We start from the raw sequence: 24,017 nt of genomic DNA on the forward strand, positions 1-24,017 counted from the left end.
CTCAAAAGTTGGGCAACAAATGCTGGTCTTGCCAGCAATGCCCGCACCCCACGAATTGTTATTATTTTTAAATAGTTCCTTTTGAAGGGCTCTCCATCTCCCTGTCTCCTTCTTCCTCAAAGCATCAAACTTAAGGGAAAAGTGTATAGCTACACAGAGGTGAGCGGCAGGTCAGATGATTGGCTGGAATATAAAGAAAAGCAGAGAATGACTAAAAGGTTAATTGGAAGAAAAACATTAGAGTATGAGAGGAAGTTAGCTGTGAATGTAAAAATGAATAGCAAGAGTTTCTATAGGCATTAAAAAGGAAAAGAGGAATAAGGTGAGTGTTGGCTCTCTTGAGAATGGGGAGTAATAATAGATAATAAATGGCCAATGAAATAAACAAATCTTTGCTTCTATCTTCACTATAGAAAATACAAAACCAGCCAGTCCTAGCTGTAAATCGGGAGGTGGAAGGGAGAGAGGAACTAGGAGAAATTACAATGACGTGGGAAGCTGTACTGAGCAAACTGATGGAGCTGCAACTGACAAGTCTCTGGGTCGTGATGGAATTCATTCTAGCATCTTAAGAAGGTGGTTAATGAGATAGTGACAGTAGATTTGTTGGAGTTAATTTTCCAAAGTTCCCTAGATTCTGGAGAGGTTCCATCAGACTGGAAAGTAGCAAATATAAGCCCTCTAATTCAAGAATGGATGGTGGCATAAGACAGGAAATTTAGGCCAGTTAGATAGACATCTGTTGTGGGGAAGATGTTAGAATCAATCATTAAAGAGGTTATAGCTGGCCACTTTGAAAAACTCAAGGTAATCAGGAAGAGTTAGCATAGTTTAATGAGATTGTGTTGAACCAATTGGAGTTCTTTGAAGAAGTAACGTGTGGATAGAAGGGAACCTGTGGATCTGCTGAATTGAATTCCAGAAAACATGTGATAAGGTGCCACATCAAAGGTTATCATGGAAAACAAAAGCTAGTAGTGCAGGGGGTAACATATTACCCCCTGCACTGCTTCTGATAGAAGATTGGCTGTCAGAAAGTAGAGAGAATGCATATTTATTGTTTAACATGGGAATGGAGGTGAATGTAATGCTGAGACCAGTAGCAATCTGTGTGGTTGTTCTTGATGCTGTCAGGGTGAGTTCACCCTCACAGGAAGGAAGACCGTTCACGGTGATAACATCAAACTGACTCTGGCTGTTTCATTCTCAGGTAACACAACTTCCTGTTTCTCTGCTGCCGGTTCCAAACCTCACATCTCACTTCTGAGCAGAAAATAAATCCAGGGACCACAATCTCGTGAGAACATCTGTCAATGTGGCCTTTATCTGTCCACAGAGTCAGGGCAGAGTCACACTGATCACATTGCGGTGACATTTACAAATGAGCCTATTATTTCTGTTCAGAGTTTCCATTCCCAGATATAACCGGCTGTGTTTGTGGTTCAGTCAGAGTTCGCTCTGATCCCCATAGCCGGGAACTGATAGCCTGCTCCTTTATATTTTATATCATTCTGTGTTGCTTGTTTCCTCTGTTTCTCAGCTTTTATCTTTGACAACCTCAACTTTCTGCTTTTTAAAATCTCTCTCGATTTTTCTCTGTCTTTCTGTCTCTCCTCTGTATCTTTCTCAGGCTCTGTGTGTTCCTATTTAATCAAGATGTTCAAAATCATGAAGGGTTTCTGATTGATTATAGAAGGAAAATCAGGGAGAAAAGCAGAAAACCTCGGCAGGTCCTGCAGCATCTGTTCAAGGAGAAACAGTTAACATTTTGAGTCCATATGATTCTTCAGGACAGGAAAAACGTGGGTTTTTAGATCAGGGAATATGATGGGGAGATTTAATAGAGATGTTTAAAATGAGAAATGATTTATGATAGTGTCAATGGAGAGGAACGGTTTCCCAGGAGCAGGAGGATCTGTCAATGGAGATAATCTATTTCCCAGGAGCAGGAGGGTCTGTAAGCAGAGGACACAGAGATTTAACATAATTGACAGCCTAACTTTAGGGCATGATAAGGAGATTGTTTTACACAATGATTTGATGTGATCTGAAATGCACAAACTGACAGGTGTTAGAAGCAGGTTTAATAGTAACTTTCAAAGGGAATTGGATAAATACTTGCAGAAGGTAAATTGGCAGAGTTATGATGAATGGGATTAATTGGACAGTTCACTCGTCTTTGTGACATTCTGAATATTTCTATTTGACTTTATGTGGAATTTGCACATTCTCTCCATGTCCACATGGAGAAGCAACTGGGTTTTTATGACAATCCAGCAGCTTCATGGTGACTATTTCCTCCTGCTGGCCCCAGAATTTACCAGATTCATTCAGCTCAATTTGACAACCTGCCTTTGTGTTGTTGTGGGTTCTCTCTCACTCCCTTTTTTCTGTTTTAAATCAATTTCACAGGGTTTTAGAAGGGGAGGATTTGTGGTCTGGTCTCAAACAAAACATCACATCAGGATCTGACGGAGTCACCCTTAATATCATAGCCTGAATATTATTGGATTTTGAACATGGAAGGAGAAAGCATTCGTCACAGTGGGAAGAAACCATACACGTGTTGTTTGTGTGGACGAGGCTTCAACCAATCATCTGATCTGTCAAAGCACAAATGCAGTCACAGCGGGGGGATGACTTGGAAATGTGAGGAATGTGCAGCAGTATTCAGCTCCTCAGCTGAGCTGGAAACTCACCAGTGTGCTCACACTGGGGAAAGACCAATCAGCTGCTCTGAGTGTGGGAAAGGATTCAGTCACTTATCCCAGCTAATCATACACCAGCGAGTTCACACTGGGGAGAGACCATTCACCTGTTCTGAGTGTGGGAAGGGATTCACTCAGTCATCCAACTTACGGATACACCAGCGAGTTCACTCAGGGGAGAAACCATTTACCTGCTCCAGATGTGGAAAGAAATTCCCTCATTTGTCTCATCTGCTGGCTCACCAGCAAGTTCACACTGACCAGAAACCTTTTAAATGTTCAGACTGCGGGAAATGTTTTAAAAGTTCCAGGGAACTGTTGTCCCATCAACGTGTTCACACTGATGAGAAACCATTCAGGTGCTCTCATTGTGGGACTGGGTTCAGACATTCATCTCATCTCATTGTACACCAGAGAGTTCACACTGGGGAGAGGCCGTTCACCTGCTCTGACTGTGGGAAGGGATTCACTCAGTTATCCAACCTGCTGACACACCAGCGAGGCCACACTGAAGAGAAACCGTTTACCTGTTCCCAATGTGGGAAGGGATTCACTCGATCATCTGACCTCCTGACACATCAGCTTGTTCACACTGGGGAGAGACCGTTCACATGCTCCAAGTGTGGAAAGGGATTCACTACCTCATTGCACTTGCTGAGACACCAGCGAATTCACTCTGGCGAGAGGCGGTTCATCTGCTCCGAGTGTGGGAAGGGATTCACTCAGTCATCTGTCCTGCTGACCCACCAGCGAATTCATGAGTAACTACAATGGTTAGGTTTTGTGGTTAATCAAGTCAGGAATGAACATTGCTGATCAAGGTCTATTTCTGCTGATAATAAACTCCAGCCTACTTATAGATGTTAATATTGTCGATAAAAGTCAAATAAATCAGCTTTATGTTAAATACCAATGTCTGAATCGTTTAACATCACAAACACAAGTTAGTTCCTTTTTCAAAGGCTCCCTCAAGCTCACTGTCCTCTCCAACACTCTCTCCTGGTTAAGGGTGATTGTTAAAATCTGCCTCTCCAATCAAGGTTTTGTCCATTTCTCCGAATATTGTCCCATGTGACTCCGTGTCAGTTTTTTCTTTCTCAAACTCCTCTGAAGCATAGTGGAATGTTTTGTTACATTAAACACGTTCTATAAAGACATAAGAACTAAGAGCAGGTGTAGGTCATCTGGTCCCTTGAGCCTGCTCTGCCATTTAATAAGATCATTGATCTTTTTGTGGACTCAGCTCCACTTACCCGCCCACTGTCCATAACCCTTAATTCATTTACTGTTCAAACTTATCTATCTGGCCTTAAAAACATTCAATGAGGTAGCCTCAACTGCTTCAGTGGGCAGGGAATTCCACTGATTCACAAGTTCCTCCTCAACTCAGTCCTAAATCTGCTCTGCCTTATTTTGAGGCCATGACCCCTAGTTCTAGTTTCACCTGCCAATGGAAACAACCTCCTTATTTCTATCTTATCCATTCCCTTCATAATCTTTGATATGTTTCTATAAGATCTCCCCTCATTCTTCTGAATTCCAATGAGTATAGTCCCAGTTCACAAAGTCTTTCCCCATAAGCCAACCCCCTCAATTCCAGAATCAACCTCATGAATTTCCTCTGCACCCCCTCCAGTGTCAGGATATCCTTTCTCAAATAAGGAGACCAAAACTGTACATAGTACTCCAGGTGTGGCCTCACCAACACCTTATACATGTTGTTACTGTTTCTCAAGTCAGTTTGTACACAGTAAGATTCCACAAACAGCAGTCAGACCGATTAACCCATGGTAGTGTTAGTTAAGACAGGAATGTTGGTTCCCACTGCAGCAGGGGAACTCCCCTGTGGACAGTATGTGGAGTTGTTGAGCTCTCCTGAGCTGATCGAGCTGTCAGGCCTGCAGTGGACCTTGAAGAACCGCTGTCTGGGATCTTTCCTCTCAATTCACTGATTCAAATCTTTTTGGCCAACCAAATAAACTAACTTAAATTTCAATTCACTCACTCCCAGCTAAAGTTGTTCCTGATCAGTCACGTAATTAACTTTGAATATCAATCCCTATTTAACCTTTGGAGCAAAATCTACAAAATCAAAATCAGCTGTAAAAGAGAAAGAAAGTTCTTGTGTTCATTCAGAAACATTCACACCCTTAGAACATCCCAAAGTGATTCACAATCAATGATAGATTTTGGAAGGAAGAATGAGGAGAAGCAGAATAAACTAAGTGGGACAATTTTAAACAGAGTGCAGGAATGCAGTGACCTGGGAGTGGATGTACACAAATGCTTTACTGTGACAGGACAAGTTGATCAATCTGTTTAAATATAAAACTAATAGGTCCTCCGTTTATTAATGGAGACATGGAGTACAAAAGCAAGACAATTATAGTAAATCTTTATAAATCACTGATTAATCCCCAGCTGAAATATTGTGTTCAATGCTGAGCACCGCAGTTTGGGAAAGATGTCAAGGTCTTGGAGAGGGTGCAGGGAAAATTTCCCAGAATAGTATCAGGGATGAGAGGTTTTAGTTCTGTGGAGAGACTGCAGCAGCTGGGATTGTTCTTATTCAAGCTGAGAAGGTTAAGGAATGATTTAATAGAGGTGTGGATTTTTAAAAAACATTTCCCATCTACATCGGGAGAAATTGTTTCCATTGTGGGGATGGTTGGTAACCACAGATCCCGGATTTAAAATAATTAGCAAAATATCCAGGATGGAGTAGAGATAATTTTACTCAGTGAATTATGACGATCTGGAACACATTGTCTGAATGACTGGTGGAGATCCAACAGTAACTTTCAGAAGTGATTTAGACTGATCGCTCTGCTTGTGAGTCTTTGGCACATTCACAAACCTACTCAGTAGCCATGGCAACAGACACTCGATTTCAGCAACTTGTGTGGAATTTCCATTTTAAAGTGTCATCATTCATTGTACATTAGGCCACATCTATAAACCTATTTCTCACATGTCCAGTGAAGAGGGACAAGTGTGGATGGATGGATCACTTTGAGAAGTTCTTTGCTGTCTGATGTGATTTACCCTCTCAAAGGCCCATTCATAAACCTTATTTTTGGGGTCTTACATCAATCACTTATTCAATTGTCCATTAGTCAAGCACAGATAATCAAGGTAATCCCTCCTATTCCCATCGGATATTCATGAAGTCATTTTGTGACTCATTGCTTGCTCGGACATCCGGCTTAATCGTTACTCAGACAGTTGGTTTCCATGTGAGTCATGACAACCCCCCAAGCCGATCAAGTTTGTCTTGTTTCAGGTTCTGTGCTACAGAAGTGTCTTTGGCAGAGACAACAGGTCCACACTGTCCTGTGTTTATCAACCCAGAAAGCTTTCCTGATAAGAAAAGGAGTGAGAGAGAGACCCCCATAATAGTCAATACATTTCCAAAGATTTATATAAGGTTATTGGTGATTTCTTAAAGATGTCCCCACCAAGAGAGGGATTATCCTTATTGACATCTCAACTGATTTCAGACTAACCTCACCATTTTAAGCTGTTTCCAAGCTTGCTTTCCTAGTTTCTGAATGACATTCCCTGGATAACAGACTGAAGCTACTCGAATGATCAGAATCAGCCACACAAATCCATAAGCTGCCATCGAGAGTAAATGTCAAAACTTTTCCAGTAAGTGTGATAACTGTTGACTTAGATTCATCCTCCCCACCTGCAGATCATCTTTCACAATTCTAAATTATTGACATGCTGTAAATACATCTGGTTCAAACATAAGTTCATGCACGAACTTTAAAGATTCTCCAGGTCTCTGTCCACTTGCATCCACCTTGTGGATATTTTCTAACTGATTCTGGACCTCATCAATTTGTCCTTTCTGAACCGGTTTAGAAATCCTATTGAGGATATACTCGTAATCCGTGTCACCCTTTTCTCCAATCCACAGGATATCTCTCACCCCCGGCCGGCCTGTTTTCTCTCAGATTATCTATCAGTCATTCCCTGTAATGAGGCAGTGCCATTGTATAGTCCTGGCTTCACTTAGGAACTTCTCCATTCATATTTAACGAAAACTGATCCCACTCCGAACACCACTTCTAAGATTTAGCTTCACAAATCACAGATTACCCAAAAAGGGTGTTGAGCTCAGAAGTGACTTAAAGTATTTCATTGAGGAAAAACAGTTTAAGTGTGATGCAGAAGCTAAATAAACAGGAAAAACCCACAAACTGACAGGTGAGAATGGTTTACCAGTCCCAGAGGACAAACAGGGTGACACAGAGAGAGTGCTGGTCTCTGTAGCTGGTGGCTGCAGTCTCCTCTGAATGGTTAACTGTTGTGAGCCAGAGTGTGGGTATTGGGCTGAAGTCAGTACAGATCACTTCAAAATCTCTTCGCTCTCGAGAGCCTGTTTTAACCTTCACGCAGACAGTTAGATTACATGAGGGTCATGAGATCGAAGGCCTGTGCTGCAAACAGAGTTAACAGGTCTGTCCTGTGTTTGTCAGCCAGTAACCTGCTGTGGAAGCTTTCTTCATAAGACAGTGAGCTACTTCTATAATAATCCAGAAATTTCTTCAGATTTTATAGGGTTATCGGACATTGTGATTTTTTTTTACAGCCGAGTACTTGGATTGGAACTTGTGTGCACTCCCGAGCTGAGGGGAATACGTTTTTGATTTGATTTGATTTATTGTCACATGTATTAGTATACAGTGAAAAGTAGTTTCTTGTGCGCTATACAGACAAGCATACTGTTCATAAAGAAGGAAATGAGAGAGTGCAGAATGTAGTGTTATAATCACAGCCAGTCATAGCTAGGGTGCAGAGAATGATCAACTTAATGTGAGGTAGGTGCCTTCAAAAGTCTGATGGCAGCAGGGAAGAAGCTGTTCTTGAGTCAGTTGTATGTGACCTCAAACTTTTGTATCTTTTTCCCCGAGGAAAGAAGGTGGAAGAAAGTATGTCTGGGGTGCATGGGGTCCTTAATTATGCTGCTTTGCTGAGGCAGCGGGAAGTGTAGACAGAGTCAATGGATGGGAGGCTGGTTTGCGTGATGGATTGGGCTACATTCACGACCTTTTGTAGTTTCTTGCGTCTTGGGCAGAGCAGGAGCCATACCAAGCTGTGATACAACCAGAAAGAATGCTTTCTTTGGTGCATCTGTAAAAGTTGGTGAGAGTCGTAGTTGACATGCCAAATTTCCTTAGTCTTCTGAGAAAGTAGAGGCGTTGGTGAGCTTTCTTAACTATAGTGTCGGCATGGGGGTACCAGGACAGGTTGTTGGTGATCTGGACACCTAAAAACGTGAAGCTCTCGACCCTTTCTACTTCATTGCCGTTGATGTAGACAGGGACATGTTCTTCTTTACGCTTCCTGAAGTCAATGACAATCTCCTTCGTTTTGTTGACATTGAGGGAGAGATTATTGTTGCCGCACCAGTTCACCAGATTCTCTCCCTCATTCCTGTACTCTGTCTCATCATTGTTTGAGATCCGACCCACTATGGTGGTGTCGTCAGCAAACTTGAAAATCAAAATTCTGTACCCACTGCAGGGGTAAGATTTGGGAACTCACGATTCTCCATCAATTCTCATTCCCCTTCTTTCTGGTGGATAATGGAGGTGTCACTGTGTGTAATGTGCAAGTCAGTAAGAATTGTCAGCAAGGATTAATCAGCACTTTCTAATTGGTGATATTAATCAGTGGAACCTCTCACACACTGAATTGTAGAGTTTGTACCAAAGATCAATTTAGGATTGAAGTAAAAGTTCAGAATCTTGTTGTAAACTAATTTCTGATGAGAGTTGCTGAGTTATGGGGAAAGATCAGAGGCAGCGGTTCTTAAAGGGAAGCTGCAGCTCTGAGAACGCAATCAGCTCTAGATCTAGAATTTTAAACTTCAGCCCAGTTACAGGGATTATTAACATCAACGAAACAAAATCCAAACTCGATAAAACTAGAACCAGAGGGCACAACCTCAGGCTAAAGGGACAATCCTTTAAAACAGAGATGAGGAGGAATTTCTTCAGCCAGGAAATGGTGAATCTGTGGAACTCTTTGCCACAGAAGGCTGTGGAGGCCAGGTCATTGAGTGTCTTTAAGACAGAGATAGATCAGGGATCAGGGGTTATGGGGAAAAGGCAGGAGAATGGGGATGAGAAAAAAATCAGCCATGATTGAATGGCGGAGCAGACTCGATGGGCCGAATGGCCTAATTCTGCTCCTATGTCTTATGGTCTTATGAACAGTCAGTATTGAACTGCACTAACAGCAGAATCCAATCCCTGCAGTTAATTGTGAACTCGTTGGTGCCTCAGCAGGCTGCCAGACTGAGTGAATCCCTTCCCACACTCGGAGCAGGTGAATGGCCTCTCCCTTGTGTGAACATGCTGGTGTCTCCTCAGGTGCGATGAACAAGTGAATTTGTTCCCACACTCAGAGCAGGTGAATGGTCTCTCTCCAGTGTGTGTTCGCTGGTGTGTCTGCAGGTGAGATAACTGAGCAAATTTATTCCCACACTCAGAGCAGATGAATGGCTTCTCCCCAGTGTGAACTCGCTGGTGTACATTGAGCTGGGCTGAAGACCTGAATCTCTTTCCACAGGAAGTGCAGCTGAACAGCTTTTCCTCAGTGTGAATTCGCTGGTGACTTAGCAAATCAGAGGACCCAGTGAATCCTTTCCCACACACAGGGCAGGTGAATGGTCTCTCCCCAATGTGAACTTGCTGGTGTCTCAGCAGATTGGATGACTGAATGAATCCTTTCCCACACTCAGAGCAGGTGAACTGTATCTCTCCAGTGTGAACTCGCTGGTGTCTCCGCAGGTCAGATAACTGAGTGAATCCCTTTCCACACTCCAAGCAGATGAATGGCCTCTCCCCAGTGTGAAACCGCTGGTGTGTTAGCAATTGGGATGACTGAGTGAATCCTTTCTCACACTCTGAGCAGATGAATGGCCTCTCCCCAGTGTGACTGCGCTGATGAATTTCCAGCAGGGATGGAGAATTGAATCCTTTCCCACACTCCCCACATTTCCACGGTTTCTCCATGGTGTTGGTGTCCTTGTGTCCCTCCAGGTTGGATGATCAGTTGAAGCCTCATTAACACACAGAACACATGTACAATTTCTCCTCGCTGTGAACTGTGTGATGTTTCTTCAGGCTGTGTAACTGGTTCAAGCTCTTTCCACAGTCAGTTCACTGGAACACTCTCACTCGGGTGGGTGTGTGTCTCGGTGCTTTTCCAGTCACACTGATATTTCAAACCTTTTCCCACGGGCAGAACAGACAAACATTTCTCCTTCCACATTCGAAGACTGATGATATTCAAATCCTGATTAATCGAGTGACTCTGTCGGCTCTTTACGTGATACTTGGTTTGAGTTTCTCGTCTGCAAATCCTCCCGTTCTAATTCTCTGCAAAAAGAGTTTACAAAGTCATCACCGGAAGAACAGGAAATTCTAGTTCCTATGGAACACTTTGATCTCTTGATCCCCAAAGTTGCAAATTCCTGTCCCACTCATGTCTTTAGTTTAAAATTCTCCTCCTTGTGTTCAAATCTCTCCAGGGCTTCATCCCTCCCTATCTCTATATTATCCTCCAGCCCCGCAACCCGCTGAGATATCTGTGCTGCTCTCATTCTGGCCTCTTGTACATTCACTATTTAATTGCTCCACCATTTGAGACCATGCCTTCAGTCTCTCATCCCCAAACTCTGAAACTCTCCCCCTTCACCTCTCCCTCTAGCTGCTGTATTTTTGTCCTTTAAGGCACTGGAGTATTGCTAAAAACCTTTTGTATCTTATACTCAGCCAGACAGACACAAGCATACCAAATTGTAAAGATTATCAGTTGGACTTATAAAGTGTTTTACTTACACTTGCGAGAAGCTATATATAGTCAAACACAGGGAGCTGCCCTCTGCATGTAGAAGGAACATGTCCAAGCAATGGGCCTTTTCTGAAACTAAACAAAGGCAGGAGTGATAGTTCCCTGGTGCATTCTCCATGGCAACATCCTAACCAATCAGAACTGACTGTCGAACCAGTCAATACATGTTCCTCATGCAGCAGCAATTGTTGTTTGCTTTGAAGTTTGGTATTTCTGCATCTGTCTGGATGAGTGCAAGATGAAAAGCTTCAAAAACACATCTCTTTCAATCAGCAATACTTAAATTCCATACTACTGAGTGACCATGGGTTTACAATTCTATTGTTGCTGATCTGAAAGTCCCAGTGAACGCACATTTTATGAATGGCTCATTGCCACCTATAAAGATCATGCATAAAAACAGAAAATGCTGGATAAACTCAGCAAGAATGGGAGCAACTGTGGAGAGAAACAAAGTTAATGTTTGAGTCCATGTGACCCTTCTACAGAACATAAAAAAGATATAAATGATAAACTTGAAGAGGGGTGGGGCAGAATGGAAAGCTAGTGATCGGTCAGAGTTAAGGAGAGATTGACAATGATGTCAGGGGCATGAGAAAAAAGAGGGTGTTAATGGAATCATTAGGGATTGAAGAATGTTGACTGTGGCAAAGGTTAGATACGGAATGTGTTAATGGAAGATCAGAGGTCAGTACTCAGTGGGAGCAAAACTGAACAACAAGGGACAGTGGCCATGCAGGGCAGTTGTGTTGGGACAAGCCAAGAGGAACTGAATAGCAGAAAACAAAAAAGGAGAGTGAAGATGGAAGGGAAAGTTCACATTCTAAAGATGTTGAATGCAATGTTGAGTCCAGAAGACTGTAACTTGCCCAATTGGAAGATGAGGTGTTTTTCATTCAGTTTGCATTGTGTATCACTGAAGCATTGCAGCAGACCAAGGGTGGGCATGAGAGCAAGACGCTGAGTTGAAATGGTAAGTGACCGGAAGGTTGGGGTCAAGCTTGGGGCTGGAGTGAAAGATGTTTCCACAAAGCAGTCACCCAGTGTATGTTTAATATCCCCAATGTAGAGGAGACCACAAAGGGAGCAGTGAATATAATTCACCAAGTTGGAGGAAGTATAAGTGAAATGCTGCATCACCTGAAAGGAGTATTTCTCCTTGGGCAATGAGCAGGTAAAGAGGCAGATGTTGTACATTCTGCGATTGCATGGAGATTGCGCATGCACTTGAGTGCACATTGCCCCGCATAAAGATGGCAGCAGCGCATGCGCTTTGGTGCAGATTGCCTCTATAAAGATGGTGGCCGGTATCTGGGGTCTCTCCTGGAGAAAGATCGCCGCGCCGAGCAAACGCGGGACCGAAAGCTTATTGAGGGTTTAGTGAAGCCGAGGGCTTATGAAGCCTCTCTAACTTACCTGCTGGCTCTATTTATGTTTACGGATTTATTTTTGGCTCTGGATCCGCACTCGCCCTTTGCAAAACTCGCATTTTAAAACCTCTCGCTCGAGCTCTTGCCTTCCGTCTCTACCGACCGCGCATGTGCCAACACAATGATTGACACCAATTCCGGACCAATCGGAAGAGGAGATGCTGGAGGTCAGAGGGTGAGCGGCTGATGCTCCAACCAATCGGACTGAATGAGGGGCGGGGTCGGGCTGAGAATGAAACATGCGCAGTGTCGGTGCGGTATCGGGATGAAGGCGATCGGATTCTCAATGCACCGCCCGGGGACACAGAGAGACTCATCCAAACACTGAACTGGGATCTCAGCCCAGGGAGGAGGGTGAGTGTGTGGGACCAGCATCTAAACTGGGATCTTAGCTCAGGGAGGAGAGAGAGAGAGAATGTGGGACCAGCATCTGAACTGGGACCTCAGCCCAAGGAGGAGGGAGAGTGTGTGGGACCGACATTTAAAAGAGAGGAAAAAATGTTCCAGAGAAACTGGAATTGTCTGTTCAGAATTTCTATCCTGTTCTGACAGCGATTAAATTTGTAAACTTTTGCAGAATATTGGAAGTGAGGATTTACAGCCAAAAGTTCAAACCAAACATCACATCAAGATCAAACAGAGTGGCTCAATTCATCAGGATCTGAATATCATCAGATTTTAAATGTGGAAGGAGAAATGTTTGTTCTGATTTGACTTGGGTAGAGATTTGAAGAATTCGTGTGACTGGAAAAGCACCGAGTCTCTCTCTCTCTCTCACACACACACACACACACACACACGTGAGAGTGTTCCAGTGAACTGACTGTGGAAAGAGCTTTAACCAGTTACACAGTCTGAAAAAAACATCACATCATTCAGTGAGGAGAAACTGTACACTTATTCTGTGTGTGGACGAGATTTCAACTGATCATCCAACCTGGAGAGACACAAGGACCCTGATACCATGGAGAAACCACAGAAATGTGAGGACTGTGGGAAGGGATTCAATTACCCATCCCAGCTGGAAAAGCATCGACGCAGTCACACAGGAGAGAGACCATTCACCTGCTCCATGTGTGGGAAGGGATTTGCTGACTCATTCTGCCTCCAGTCACACTTGCAAGCTCACGCTGAGGTTAAGCTATTCTGCTGCACATCCTGTGGGAAAATGTTTAGGTATTCATCCAACCTCATTGTACATCAGCAAGTTCACACTAGGGAGAAACCATTTACCTGCACTGTGTGTAGGAGGGGATTCACTTGGTCATCCCACCTGCTGAGACACCATCGAGTTCACACTGGGGCGAGGCCTGTCACCTATTCTGTGTGTGGGAAGGGATTCATTCTGCCCAAGACCACAAGGAACTACAAAAGGTCGTGAATGTAGCCCAATCCATCACACAACCTAGCCTCCCATCCATTGACTCTGTCTACACTTCCCTCTGCCTCGGCAAAGCAGCTAGCATAATTAAGGACCTCACACACCCCAGACATACTCTCTTCTGTCGGGAAAAAGATACACAAGTCTGAGGTCAAGTACCAACTGACTCAAGAACAGTTTCTTCCCTGCTGCCAACAGACTATTGAATGGTCTTGCATTGCATTAAGTTGATCTTTCTCTACACCTTACTAAGACTGTAACACTACGTTCTGCACCCTCTCCTTTCCTTCTCTATGAACGGTATGCTTTGTATAGCGCACAAGAAACAATGCTTTTCACTGTATACTAATACACATAATAATAAATCAAATCAGAATCACAGTGACACTTCCATTATCCACCAGAAAAAAGGGAAATGGTCCCGTCTGGTCCAGAAATACCGGGAATGGAGACGAGTCCAATTGAAGTAATGGACGAAATAAATTGCCCTCTAATCTCTTATAAAATCTTGAATTAAATATATAGAAAGGGCTCGCTCTTGCTCTGTTATGAAGAAAGCTTCCACAGCAGCCTGCTGGCTGACAACACAGTACAGGCTTGTTATCTTTGCTCAGGTCATGTAGCCAGGGATCCCTGGCTGACAAGGGACATTGAGGCTCTGGTCAGGTAAAAGAAGGAAGCATACATTGGGTTTAGGCAATCAGGGACAAGTGAATCACTTGATGTGATTAAAAAGTGTAAGAGAACACTTCAGAGAGCAATCAGGAGGGCAGAAAGAGGGTATGATATAGATCTGGCAGGTAAGGTTAAAGAAAATCCCAAGAGGCTCTATAGCTATATTAAGAATAAAAGTGTGGCTACAGAGAGAATAGATCTTCTTAAAAATCAGCATAGCTGTCTGTGTGTGGAGCCACAGGAGATGGCTGAGATTTTTAATGAATATTTTTCCCCATGTTTACTGAGGAGAATATCATGGGTGCTAAAGAAATAAGAGGTTATGTATTGGGCCACACACATGTTACTTGGGTGGAAATATCTTCAGCCTTAATGCACTTTAAGGTGGATAAATCCCCTGGGCCTGATCAAGTGTATTCTCGGATCTTTTGCGAGGCGAGGGAAGAAATTGCAGAGGCCCTTGCAGAGATATTTGCTTCTTCTCTTCCACTGGCAAAGTTCTGGAAGATTGAAGCGTGGCTCATGTTGTTCCGTTGTTTAAGACGAGTAGCAAAGAGAAGCCGGGTAATTGCAGGCTGCTGAGCCTGACATCAGTGCTGGATAAATGACTGGAGAGAATTCTGAGGGACAGGTTCAGTGGGTCGGCATGGACCAGTTGGGCCAAGGACCTGTTACTGTGCTTTATTGCTCTATGGCCAGTGCTCCATTTGTTATCGGTCTTTGTACTTCGAACAAGCTTTCTCTCATACTCAAATTTTTTCTCCCTTATCATTCTTTTCATCATTCTTGGCCATTTTTAATATTCTGACCAGTTGTCTGACCTGCCAGTCACCATTGCACAATTGTATGTGTTAGAGTGGGCCAAGGCTGAGGCAGCTATGTGATATATATTTTAAAAAGAGAATAGACCAACGTTTCGAGTGTGGATGACCCTTTTGTCAAAAGTTCTCCACAGATGCTGTCAGACCTGCTGAGATTTTCCAGCATTTGCTGTTTTTGTTTCAGATCGCAGCATCCGCAATATTTTGCCTTTAAATGTATTTATATATCCTTGTGGACTGTGTTAACAAATGAATTACTGACTGATATATAAAGCATCATGGGATTTAGCAGGCTTGACCACATTCCTATAGCTATTCAGTCATTAAAGACACAATCATGGAGCATTAAACTTGATGTGGAGATGCCGGCGTTGGACTGGGGTAAACACAGTAAGAAGTTTAACAACACCAGGTTAAAGTCCAACAGGTTTATTTGGTAGCAAAAGCCACACAAGCTTTCGGAGCTCTAAGCCCCTTCTTCAGGTGAGTGGGAATTCTGTTCACAAACAGAGCTTATAAAGACACAGACTTAATTTACATGAATAATGGTTGGAATGCGAATACTTACAACTAATCAAGTCTTTAAGAAACAAAACAACGTGAGTGGAGAGAGCATCAAGACAGGCTAAAAAGATGTGTATTGTCTCCAGACAAGACAGCCAGTGAAACTCTGGAGGTCCGCGCAACTGTGGGAGTTACAAATAGTGTGACATGAACCCAATATCCCGGTTGAGGCCGTCCTCGTGTGTGTGGAACTTGGCTATCAGTTTCTGCTCAGCGACTGCGCTGTCGTGTGTCGCGAAGGCCGCCTTGGAGAACGCTTACCCGAATATCAGAGGCCGAATGCCCGTGACCGCTGAAGTGCTCCCCAACAGGAAGAGAACAGTCTTGCCTGGTGATTGTCGAGCGGTGTTCATTCATCCGTTGTCGCAGCGTCTGCATAGTTTCCCCAATGTACCATGCCTCGGGACATCTCGCTGCAAGAAAGGATGAGGGAGTCACAATGACTCAGAGGGGCGTTCCCAGCACACAGTGTCCCATTGGCAGCAATATCACCGGTTACAGAAGCAAAACACTGCGGATTGGACACCAGCTCAGAGCGGCTGGCGGTCAAAGCCCCGCCCACCCCCACGTGGGCTCGGGTTCCGCCCCCACATTGTCTACATGCGGCAGATTGACCAATGGCAGCCCGTGGAGGACCGGATGGGCGCTGGTCCTCCAGCCAATCAGAGTCCGGGACTTGTGTGCATGGCTGCACGCAGCTTCCTCCATTCCGGCCCAGCAAAGCTGCTGCTCCTCTCTCTCTGAATGAAGATTGAACTTCAGACAGAACTCATATTGTACTGTAGCTACCTTAGATATTTCCAGTCATTCATCTCTTGCCTATTAGAGTCATTAGTGTTTGGATTTCTTCTCCACAGGGATGAGTGGAGGGTGAGAGTCATTGAATATATTCCAGGGTGAGTTAAACTGATTTTTGATTGATAAAGGCGTCAAGCGTTATGGGGAACAGGTAGGAAAATGGAGAGAAAGTTAAGATGAGGAGGGATTTCCTCACTCAAGTATGTGCGTAGTTTTGGAATTATGCACCCCACGCTGAGGTAGATTGGCCAATTCTCAATCAATGATTGAGGCAGTTCGATGGGCTGAATGGCCAACTGCAGCTCCTGTTTCTTATGATTTCTATGTGCTGGAGAGGAAGCAGTGAGCATGGATCTGTCAATCAGCCTCAATCAGCACCTTCAGGAGAATCGGGAGGGTGAATACTAGATACAGCAGAGTGAGAATGGAGGGAGAGTGTGTGGGATGGAGATTTACAGCTTTTGGGAAATGAGAGAGGAAATAATGTTCCATAGAAACTGGAATTGTATCTTCTGAATTTCTATCCTGTTCCGACAGTGATGGCTTTAATAAACTCATTTTACAGGATATTGAAAGAGGAATCGCATTCCGAAATCTCAAATGTCACGTCTAGATCTGACAGAGTCATATTCCTTGGGAGCTGAATATCATCGGCCTTTGAATCGAGAATGAGAAACGTTTGTCCAGTCTGTCGATTTGAAAAGATTTCAAACATCAGTGTGACTGGAAAAGTACCAACACACTGCCACACTCGAGTGAGAGTGTTCCAGCGCACTGACTGAAGAGCTTTAACCAGTTACGCAGCCTGAATAAATATCACCATTCACAGCGGGTAGAGACTGCACTCATGTTGTGAGTGTGGACGAGGCTTCAACTGATTGTCCACCCAAGAGAGAGGCAAGGACACCTGCACCATGGAGAAACCATGGAAATGTGCGGACTGTGGGAAGAGATACAGAACCCCATCCCTGCTGGAAGCTCATCGGCGCAGCCACACTGGGGAGAGGCCGTTCATCTGCTCTCACTGTACAGAGGGATTCACTCGGTTATCCATCCTGAAGCAACACCAGCGAGTTCACACTGGGGAGAAACCATTCACCTGCTCTCAGTGTGAGAAGGGATTCACTCGGTTATCCCAGCTGCAGACACACCAGCGAGTTCACACTGGGGAGAGGCCATTCATCTGCTCTCAGTGTGGGGAGGGATTCACTGACTTATCCAGCCTACGGTCACACCAGCGAGTTCACACTGGGGAGAGGCCATTCACCTGCTCTCAGTGTGGGAAGGGATTCACTCAGTCATCCACCCTGCAGAAACACCAGCGAGTTCACACTGGGGAGAAACCGTTCACTTGCTCTCAGTGTGGGAAGGGATTCAGTCAGTCATCCAATCTGCAGATACACCAGCAGGTTCACACTGGGGGGAAACCGTTCACATGCTCTCAGTGTGGGAAGCGATTCACTCTGTCATCCACCCTGCGGAGACACCAGCGAGTTCACACTGGGGAGAAACCATTCACCTGCTCTCAGTGTGGAAGGGGATTCACTCAGTCATCCAATCTGCAGACACACCAGCGAGTTCACACTGGAGAGAGGCCATTCACCTGCTCTCAGTGTGGGAAGGGATTCAGAGTTTCATCCCAGCTGCTGAGACACCAACAGGTTCACGAGTGATTCCAGGGGTTGGATTCTGCTGTTATTGTTTCTGCTCTCAATTACATCCAGGACTGCATTTTGTTCATTCTCACAGTTGGTCAATGGGGAGGGTCAGAGGGTTTCTTTCTGCTGGACTGGCTGGTCTCACAACTTTGCCTCCAGTGGGCTGATGCTCTTTGAGTCTTGTTGTGAATATCTGGTTTCAGATTTCACAAGGATCACAGAGTGACCGGGTGTGAGGAAGTTCAGAGATATTTAGTCAGCATTTCTGTTTGAAACTCCCCAAATGCCCATCCAATTTCCTTTGTAATTGTTTATTGTCTCCACTTCCACCACCCTTGTAGGCAGCGAGTTCCAGGTCATTACCATTCGCTGCACCAAAATATTCTTCCTCACAACCCTTGCATTTCTCACTGTATTGAATAACTGTGTAAGCTGTCTGTATCTGTGACTTGGAGCTGAGAGTTGTATTAGAATGATGTCTCTGTGATTACTGTATTAGAGAGCTGTGTCAGAGCTGTGACTTTGAGCTGTATCACAAGAGGGTGCTCCTCCAGTGCTTTCTCTGGGGTTGTTCCCTCTGGGCTTGAAGCATGAATAAACTATTGTAACCTGTCCCTGGGTCTCCTGTGGTTAGTTGGAAGAAATACATCACAACAGGACAATAAGGGAATTGGAATAACTCACCTTGGGTGTGGTTGAATGGAATATATCAATCTAGTGTCCACCTACATTCCAGTGAAAGGCTGGAATGTGTAGATGGGATGAATAAGTTGATCACTTTCTCTGGGAGATATTTACATCCTTGTCCATGAACTTTGTTTTAAAGAAATCCACATTTGAAAGCCCAGCCACTCAATGAAACATCAGCTCCATAACAGGGGGAGATAAGAAAGACAGACACTCATTTTGAACTTTTCATCAATACATCTGAGAGTTAAGAATGTGTGACATGATTTTGGGATACCGGAGTGAGTGTGTAGATGTGATTTGTTACATGTGAAAAATAGCAAGCCTAAATTCATGGTGAGATGGAGTGAAGAGCGGGTCCCAAACACACACAGCTACTTGAGACACAGCAGGAGATGAAATGGTTAATGTGGCCAGGGGATTGAGACAACATTGTGACATCATCAAGGCACTGACACACACTCCAGAGAGAAACTGAGTTCAAAACAATCAGGATCCAATTAAACACACTGCACATGCTCACAAAGTGAGGAAAATTACAGTAAAATGGGTCATATTATAGATTGGGACAATTGAGGTCTTGGGAGAAATAATACTGAGTAAGAACTGTCCACAGTTGGACAGGGGTAAGGAGAGAGCTGGAGAATCTTTTACATCCATGTTGATCTGTTGATTGAAGGACCTGTCCTAACGTACAAGTAACCGAGAACTCACGGTGTTCCTTCAGGAGAAAAGTTTGATTAGATGTTACCCCAGTTGGGACCAGAATAGAACTCGAAAATAACGGAGTGAAATTGAGTGAGGGGTCAGAGAGAAAGTTCTCCTCCCACTCAAGGTGTGGACTGTAAGAATCCTGGGGGACCCCCTACTTTGGGTTTTCTTGCTAATTAGTGAATATGATATTCGATTCTATAACTGGCTGTGCATTTATTCTGAATTTGATTGTTACACTTCTCCTGTTTTTATTCCTGTTGTGATTACTCTCTGGGTAAGGATGGTTGACAGGTGACAGGATGGGAAGTTGTGGTTTGGGTCATTGACCAAATGTTTTGTTGATCTGAAAGGTGTAAAAGGGGCAAAACATCAGCAGAAATCCAGCAGAGCTGAGAACAGACGACTTGCTGTGTGGGAGCAGGGAGATAAACAGCTCCCAGAGGACAGAGAAAACAGGAGTGCCTTGAATCCTGGATGACACCTGTGTGTCAAGGCCACCATGTTTTCACTGCTTGGCATGGGAATGCTGACTCCCTGAACCAGGGACGGAGCGTGGGAAGACAATTGTTTGAGAGTTTGACGTGGCTTGGGCAAGTACAGATGGTTCAATGACAGGTTTTGTAATTGGTTCATTCAAATGTTAGCCGGGCAATGATTGGGTTAAATCAGTCTCCATAGACATTGTGATGTAACAAAGTATAAGAGGGGATTCCCCGAGCACAGAGATTTGTCGAGGTTTTACATATTGCATTGACTGGTGCCATGGCATCTGGGGCAGAGCAGGGAGCATTTCCGTGGAGATGCTGCTTCTACCCAGAGTGTAATGGTAATGCTGTTGCACTTTGATACGACTGCTCAGACATTAGCCTGTGTCAGCTCTTATTGATACTGAATAAAATCTAACCACTGTCACCAATAAGAGTTATCACTGGGAATCATTTCAGAGTTTGGGAAAAGGGGAGAAAGGGTTAATTGATTCCCTGAACCCCATTTTCTAACATCACTGAGTCAAAAATAAAATCCCATCTCCCCCTCTGGCTCCTTTGCCAATTACCTCAGAGGGACTCACTTTCTGTTAAAGAGCCTGCCAACCCCTCTCACCCACTTTCCCTAAAGTGCATCAATCTCATCAGGAAAAGTCCAAAACAATCAAATATTTTTACTGACAAAAGTTTATTAATGAAACAGAACATGGTTAAAACAAACAGAAAATGACTTGAGGATCAAAGACAACCAGAGTAAAGGATGTTCACAATGTTCTGGACACAACTGGATTCTCTTCAGCTCCTCTGTCCCCTGTTCCTGTGACTCCCCGCTTTGGACACAGGGACACTGAACCCCGGGGGTCACGTCACCATCAGCCCCGGTCACCTCCTCCGGTGCCCTGATTGGTTGGAAGCCCATTTCCCAGTCAGTTCTCCAACAGCTTCCTGTCTCTCTATTAGTGCAACGCCCAGGGCAGTTTCCCAACTGGGGCGCAGGCCTCGTTATTCTCAGCTAAATTCAGCCCTCAGCTCCGTCGCCTGGCTGTCATTGACATGAGCAATAGAGAGACAGAAAGGTACCCCAGGCTCAAATGGGAAGTCAAAACTTGTGGGTCTAAATCAACACTTCAACATTTGTCAGTCAAATCCATGTTATTTACACTGGGGGTTTTTATGATGAGATTAATTGAAGTGTTCGGCTCGTCAGCAAGCTCGAGAAGCACTGATTCCAGATTGTTCAATACTTCTGCCTTGAATCACAAAATCTTCTCACTTTATCCCCTTCCTGAACTGAATTCCATCATCCTGAGCAGCTGTGGGTGTCGCCTCTCTGTGTAAACTCCTGCCCCTTTTTATAAGGCTCTCTCATTCCTTATTGTGGGTCAATTCTTTAATGGTTGAGGATCGCTCTGTGATGCAGTGAGTGTTTATCCGGTCAATCAATGTTTCTGATGTCAGTCGGAACGTCCATTATTACTTTTCACCTGTTTCTTATTCTGTGTTTTATAAAAATAAAGTTTATAAACTTTTACAGAATGGTCAGCTTTAAGGTTTCTGTAGTTGGTGATGAGGTCATCCAAAGGTCAAAGCCTCTCTTTTCTCCTTCCTGTTTAACTAAGGGGTTGTGTGGAATATTCCACTCAGGGGAGGTGGTGGGAATGTCTCTGGCCGAGTAATGCAGAGACGCAGCAAAGGATCTGGGGACAGGCAGCTGGTGGGATTTGAATTCAGTGAATCAATCTGGAATTATATAAAGTTCGTCTCAGTAACATTGACCATGAAACTATCATCGATTGTTGTAAAAACCCATCCGGTTCACCCTATTAATGCTCCCTATTAGGGAGGGAAATCTGCCATCCTTACCCGGTCTGGCCTACATGTGAATCCAGACCCACACAGCGATGTGGGTGAATCTTAACTGCCCCTCTGAAATGGCTGAGCAAGTCACTCCGTTCAGGGGCAATTAGGAGCTGAGCAACGTGTGCTGGGGCTTTGCCAGCAGTGTCCACATCCCAGGAAAGAATAAAGAATATTCCACGGAAAGTGATGGGTGATTTGAAATGAACTGAAAGTAGGTCAGGAGGTGCTCATATCGCCCAGAGCTGCTTTTCAATGGATCCTCCTGTTTAAAATAAAAACACAGCAGTGTGCCCCTTTCCCAGACACACTGACCTTGGAATATCACAATGCTGTTTTTTAACATTCCTATGTTAAAGAATCAGTCATTTAGAATTGTGAAACAGACAGAAATTGAATGTTCCGTTTTTCCTGGGATCCTCCTGTGCCTGGCACCGGTGTCCTGAACAAGGTTATTAACATTCTCTGGGTTAAAGGTTCCTCCTGGTTCTTGCTGTCTGTTGTGTCCTTTGTCACAGTCGGTACCAGGACATTTCTATTGAAAGGTTGTTAAGAAATTCCAGTGAATTCCAGCCCCTTGTGTAACGTTCCATTTGGTGTGCGTCAGATTCAGAGATGTCCACGTGTGTGTGAAAAGGGTTCTGGGTAAGGGTTTTAGCCCTTCTTTCCCCGTTAGTAACAATGAGCCCTGTATTCAATTCTAAAGTATAAAGTCCTCATTAGATATCAATTCTACCTGTTATCTACATTTCACCAACCAGTCTATATTTTCATCACAGGACTGCAGTGGGAGCACCGTCAACATCTTACTGACTTGATCGATTTTATCGAGGAGGTGACGAAGGTGATCGATGAGGGTAGAGCAGTGGATGTTGTGAACATGGATTTTTCGAAGGCTTTCAACAAGGTCCCTCATGGTCGGCTCATCCAGAAGATTAAGATGCATGGGATTCACGGTGACTTGGCCACTTGGATTCAGAATTGACTTGCCCATAGAAGTCAGGGAGTAGTGGTGGAGGGTGTTTTTCTGGCTGGAGGTCCATGACGAGTGGTGTTCTGCAGGAATCCGTACTGGGACCTGCGCTATTTGTGATATATATAAATAACTTGGATGAAAACATGGATGGGTGGGTTAGTAAGCTTGCAGATGACACAAAGCTAGATGGAGTTGTAGATAATGTAGAAGGTTGTCAAAGGATACAGTGGGATGTAGATCAGCTGCAGATATGAGCGGAGAAATGGCAGATGGATTTTAATCCAGACAAGTGTGAGGTGCTGCACTTTGGAAGATCAAATATTAAGGATAAGTATACAGTTAATGTACAGGGGGATCGTAAGGTTCAAGAAAGTTCAAAGGAGATGTGAGAGGTAAGTGTTTTTACACAGAGAGTGGTCGGTGTCTGGAATGCGCTGCTAGGAATGGTGGTGGAGGCAGATACGATAGGGGCCTTTAAGGGGGTTTTAAATAAGCACATGAATATGCAAGGAATAGAGGAATATGGACCAAGGGCAGGCAGAAAGGAATAGTTTAATTTGGCATCATGTTCGACACAACATGGTGAGCTGAAGGGTCTGTTCCTGTGCTGTACTGTTCTACGTTCTATTTGTGATCTCCATTTAGAAAAAGGAAATAGAGACATAGAACATAGAACAGTACAGCACAGAACAGGCCCTTCGGCCCACGATGTTGTGCCGAGCTTTATCTGAAACCAAGATCAAGCTATCCCACTCCCTATCATCCTGGTGTGCTCCATGTGCCTATCCAATAACCGCTTAAATGTTTCTAAAGTGTCTGACTCCACTATCACTGCAGGCAGTCCATTCCACACCCCAACCACTCTCTGCGTAAAGAACCTACCTCTGATATCCGTCCTGTATCTCCCACCACGAACCCTATAGTTATGCCCCCTTGTAATAGCTCCATCCACCCGAGGAAATAGTCTTTGAACGTTCACTCTATCTATCCCCTTCATCATTTTATACACCTCTATTAAGTCTCCCCTCAGCCTCCTCCGCTCCAGAGAGAACAGCCCTAGCTCCCTCAACCTTTCCTCATATGACCTACCCTCCAAACCAGGCAGCATCCTGGTAAATCTCCTCTGCACTCTTTCCAGCGCTTCCACATCCTTCTTATAGTGAGGTGACCAGAACTGCACACAATATTCCAAATGTGGTCTCACCAAGGTCCTGTACAGTTGCAGCATAACCCCACGGCTCTTAAACTCCAACCCCCTGTTAATAAAAGCTAACACACTATAGGCCTTCTTCACAGCTCTATCCACTTGACTGGCAACCTTTAGAGATCTGTGGATATGGACCCCAAGATCTCTCTGTTCCTCCACAGTCTTCAGAACCCTACCTTTGACC

At 44.3% G+C, this 24,017-nt stretch overlaps 1 protein-coding gene across 1 annotated transcript in view; it reads left to right on the forward strand.

Moving 5' to 3' along the window:
• Window positions 1-2,519: 2,519 nt before the first annotated feature.
• LOC144483996 (uncharacterized) overlaps window positions 2,520-24,017 on the forward strand; it is a 53,459-nt gene continuing 31,961 nt past the window's right edge. The window contains exons 1-2 of the mRNA XM_078202571.1: window positions 2,520-3,293; window positions 17,488-17,826. Of these exons, the coding sequence (XP_078058697.1) occupies window positions 2,520-3,293; window positions 17,488-17,826 (1,113 nt within the window). The remainder of the gene's footprint in view (window positions 3,294-17,487; window positions 17,827-24,017) is intronic.

Source organism: Mustelus asterias, unplaced genomic scaffold, assembly GCF_964213995.1.
Source record: "Mustelus asterias unplaced genomic scaffold, sMusAst1.hap1.1 HAP1_SCAFFOLD_85, whole genome shotgun sequence".
NCBI classification, from domain to species: domain Eukaryota; kingdom Metazoa; phylum Chordata; class Chondrichthyes; order Carcharhiniformes; family Triakidae; genus Mustelus; species Mustelus asterias.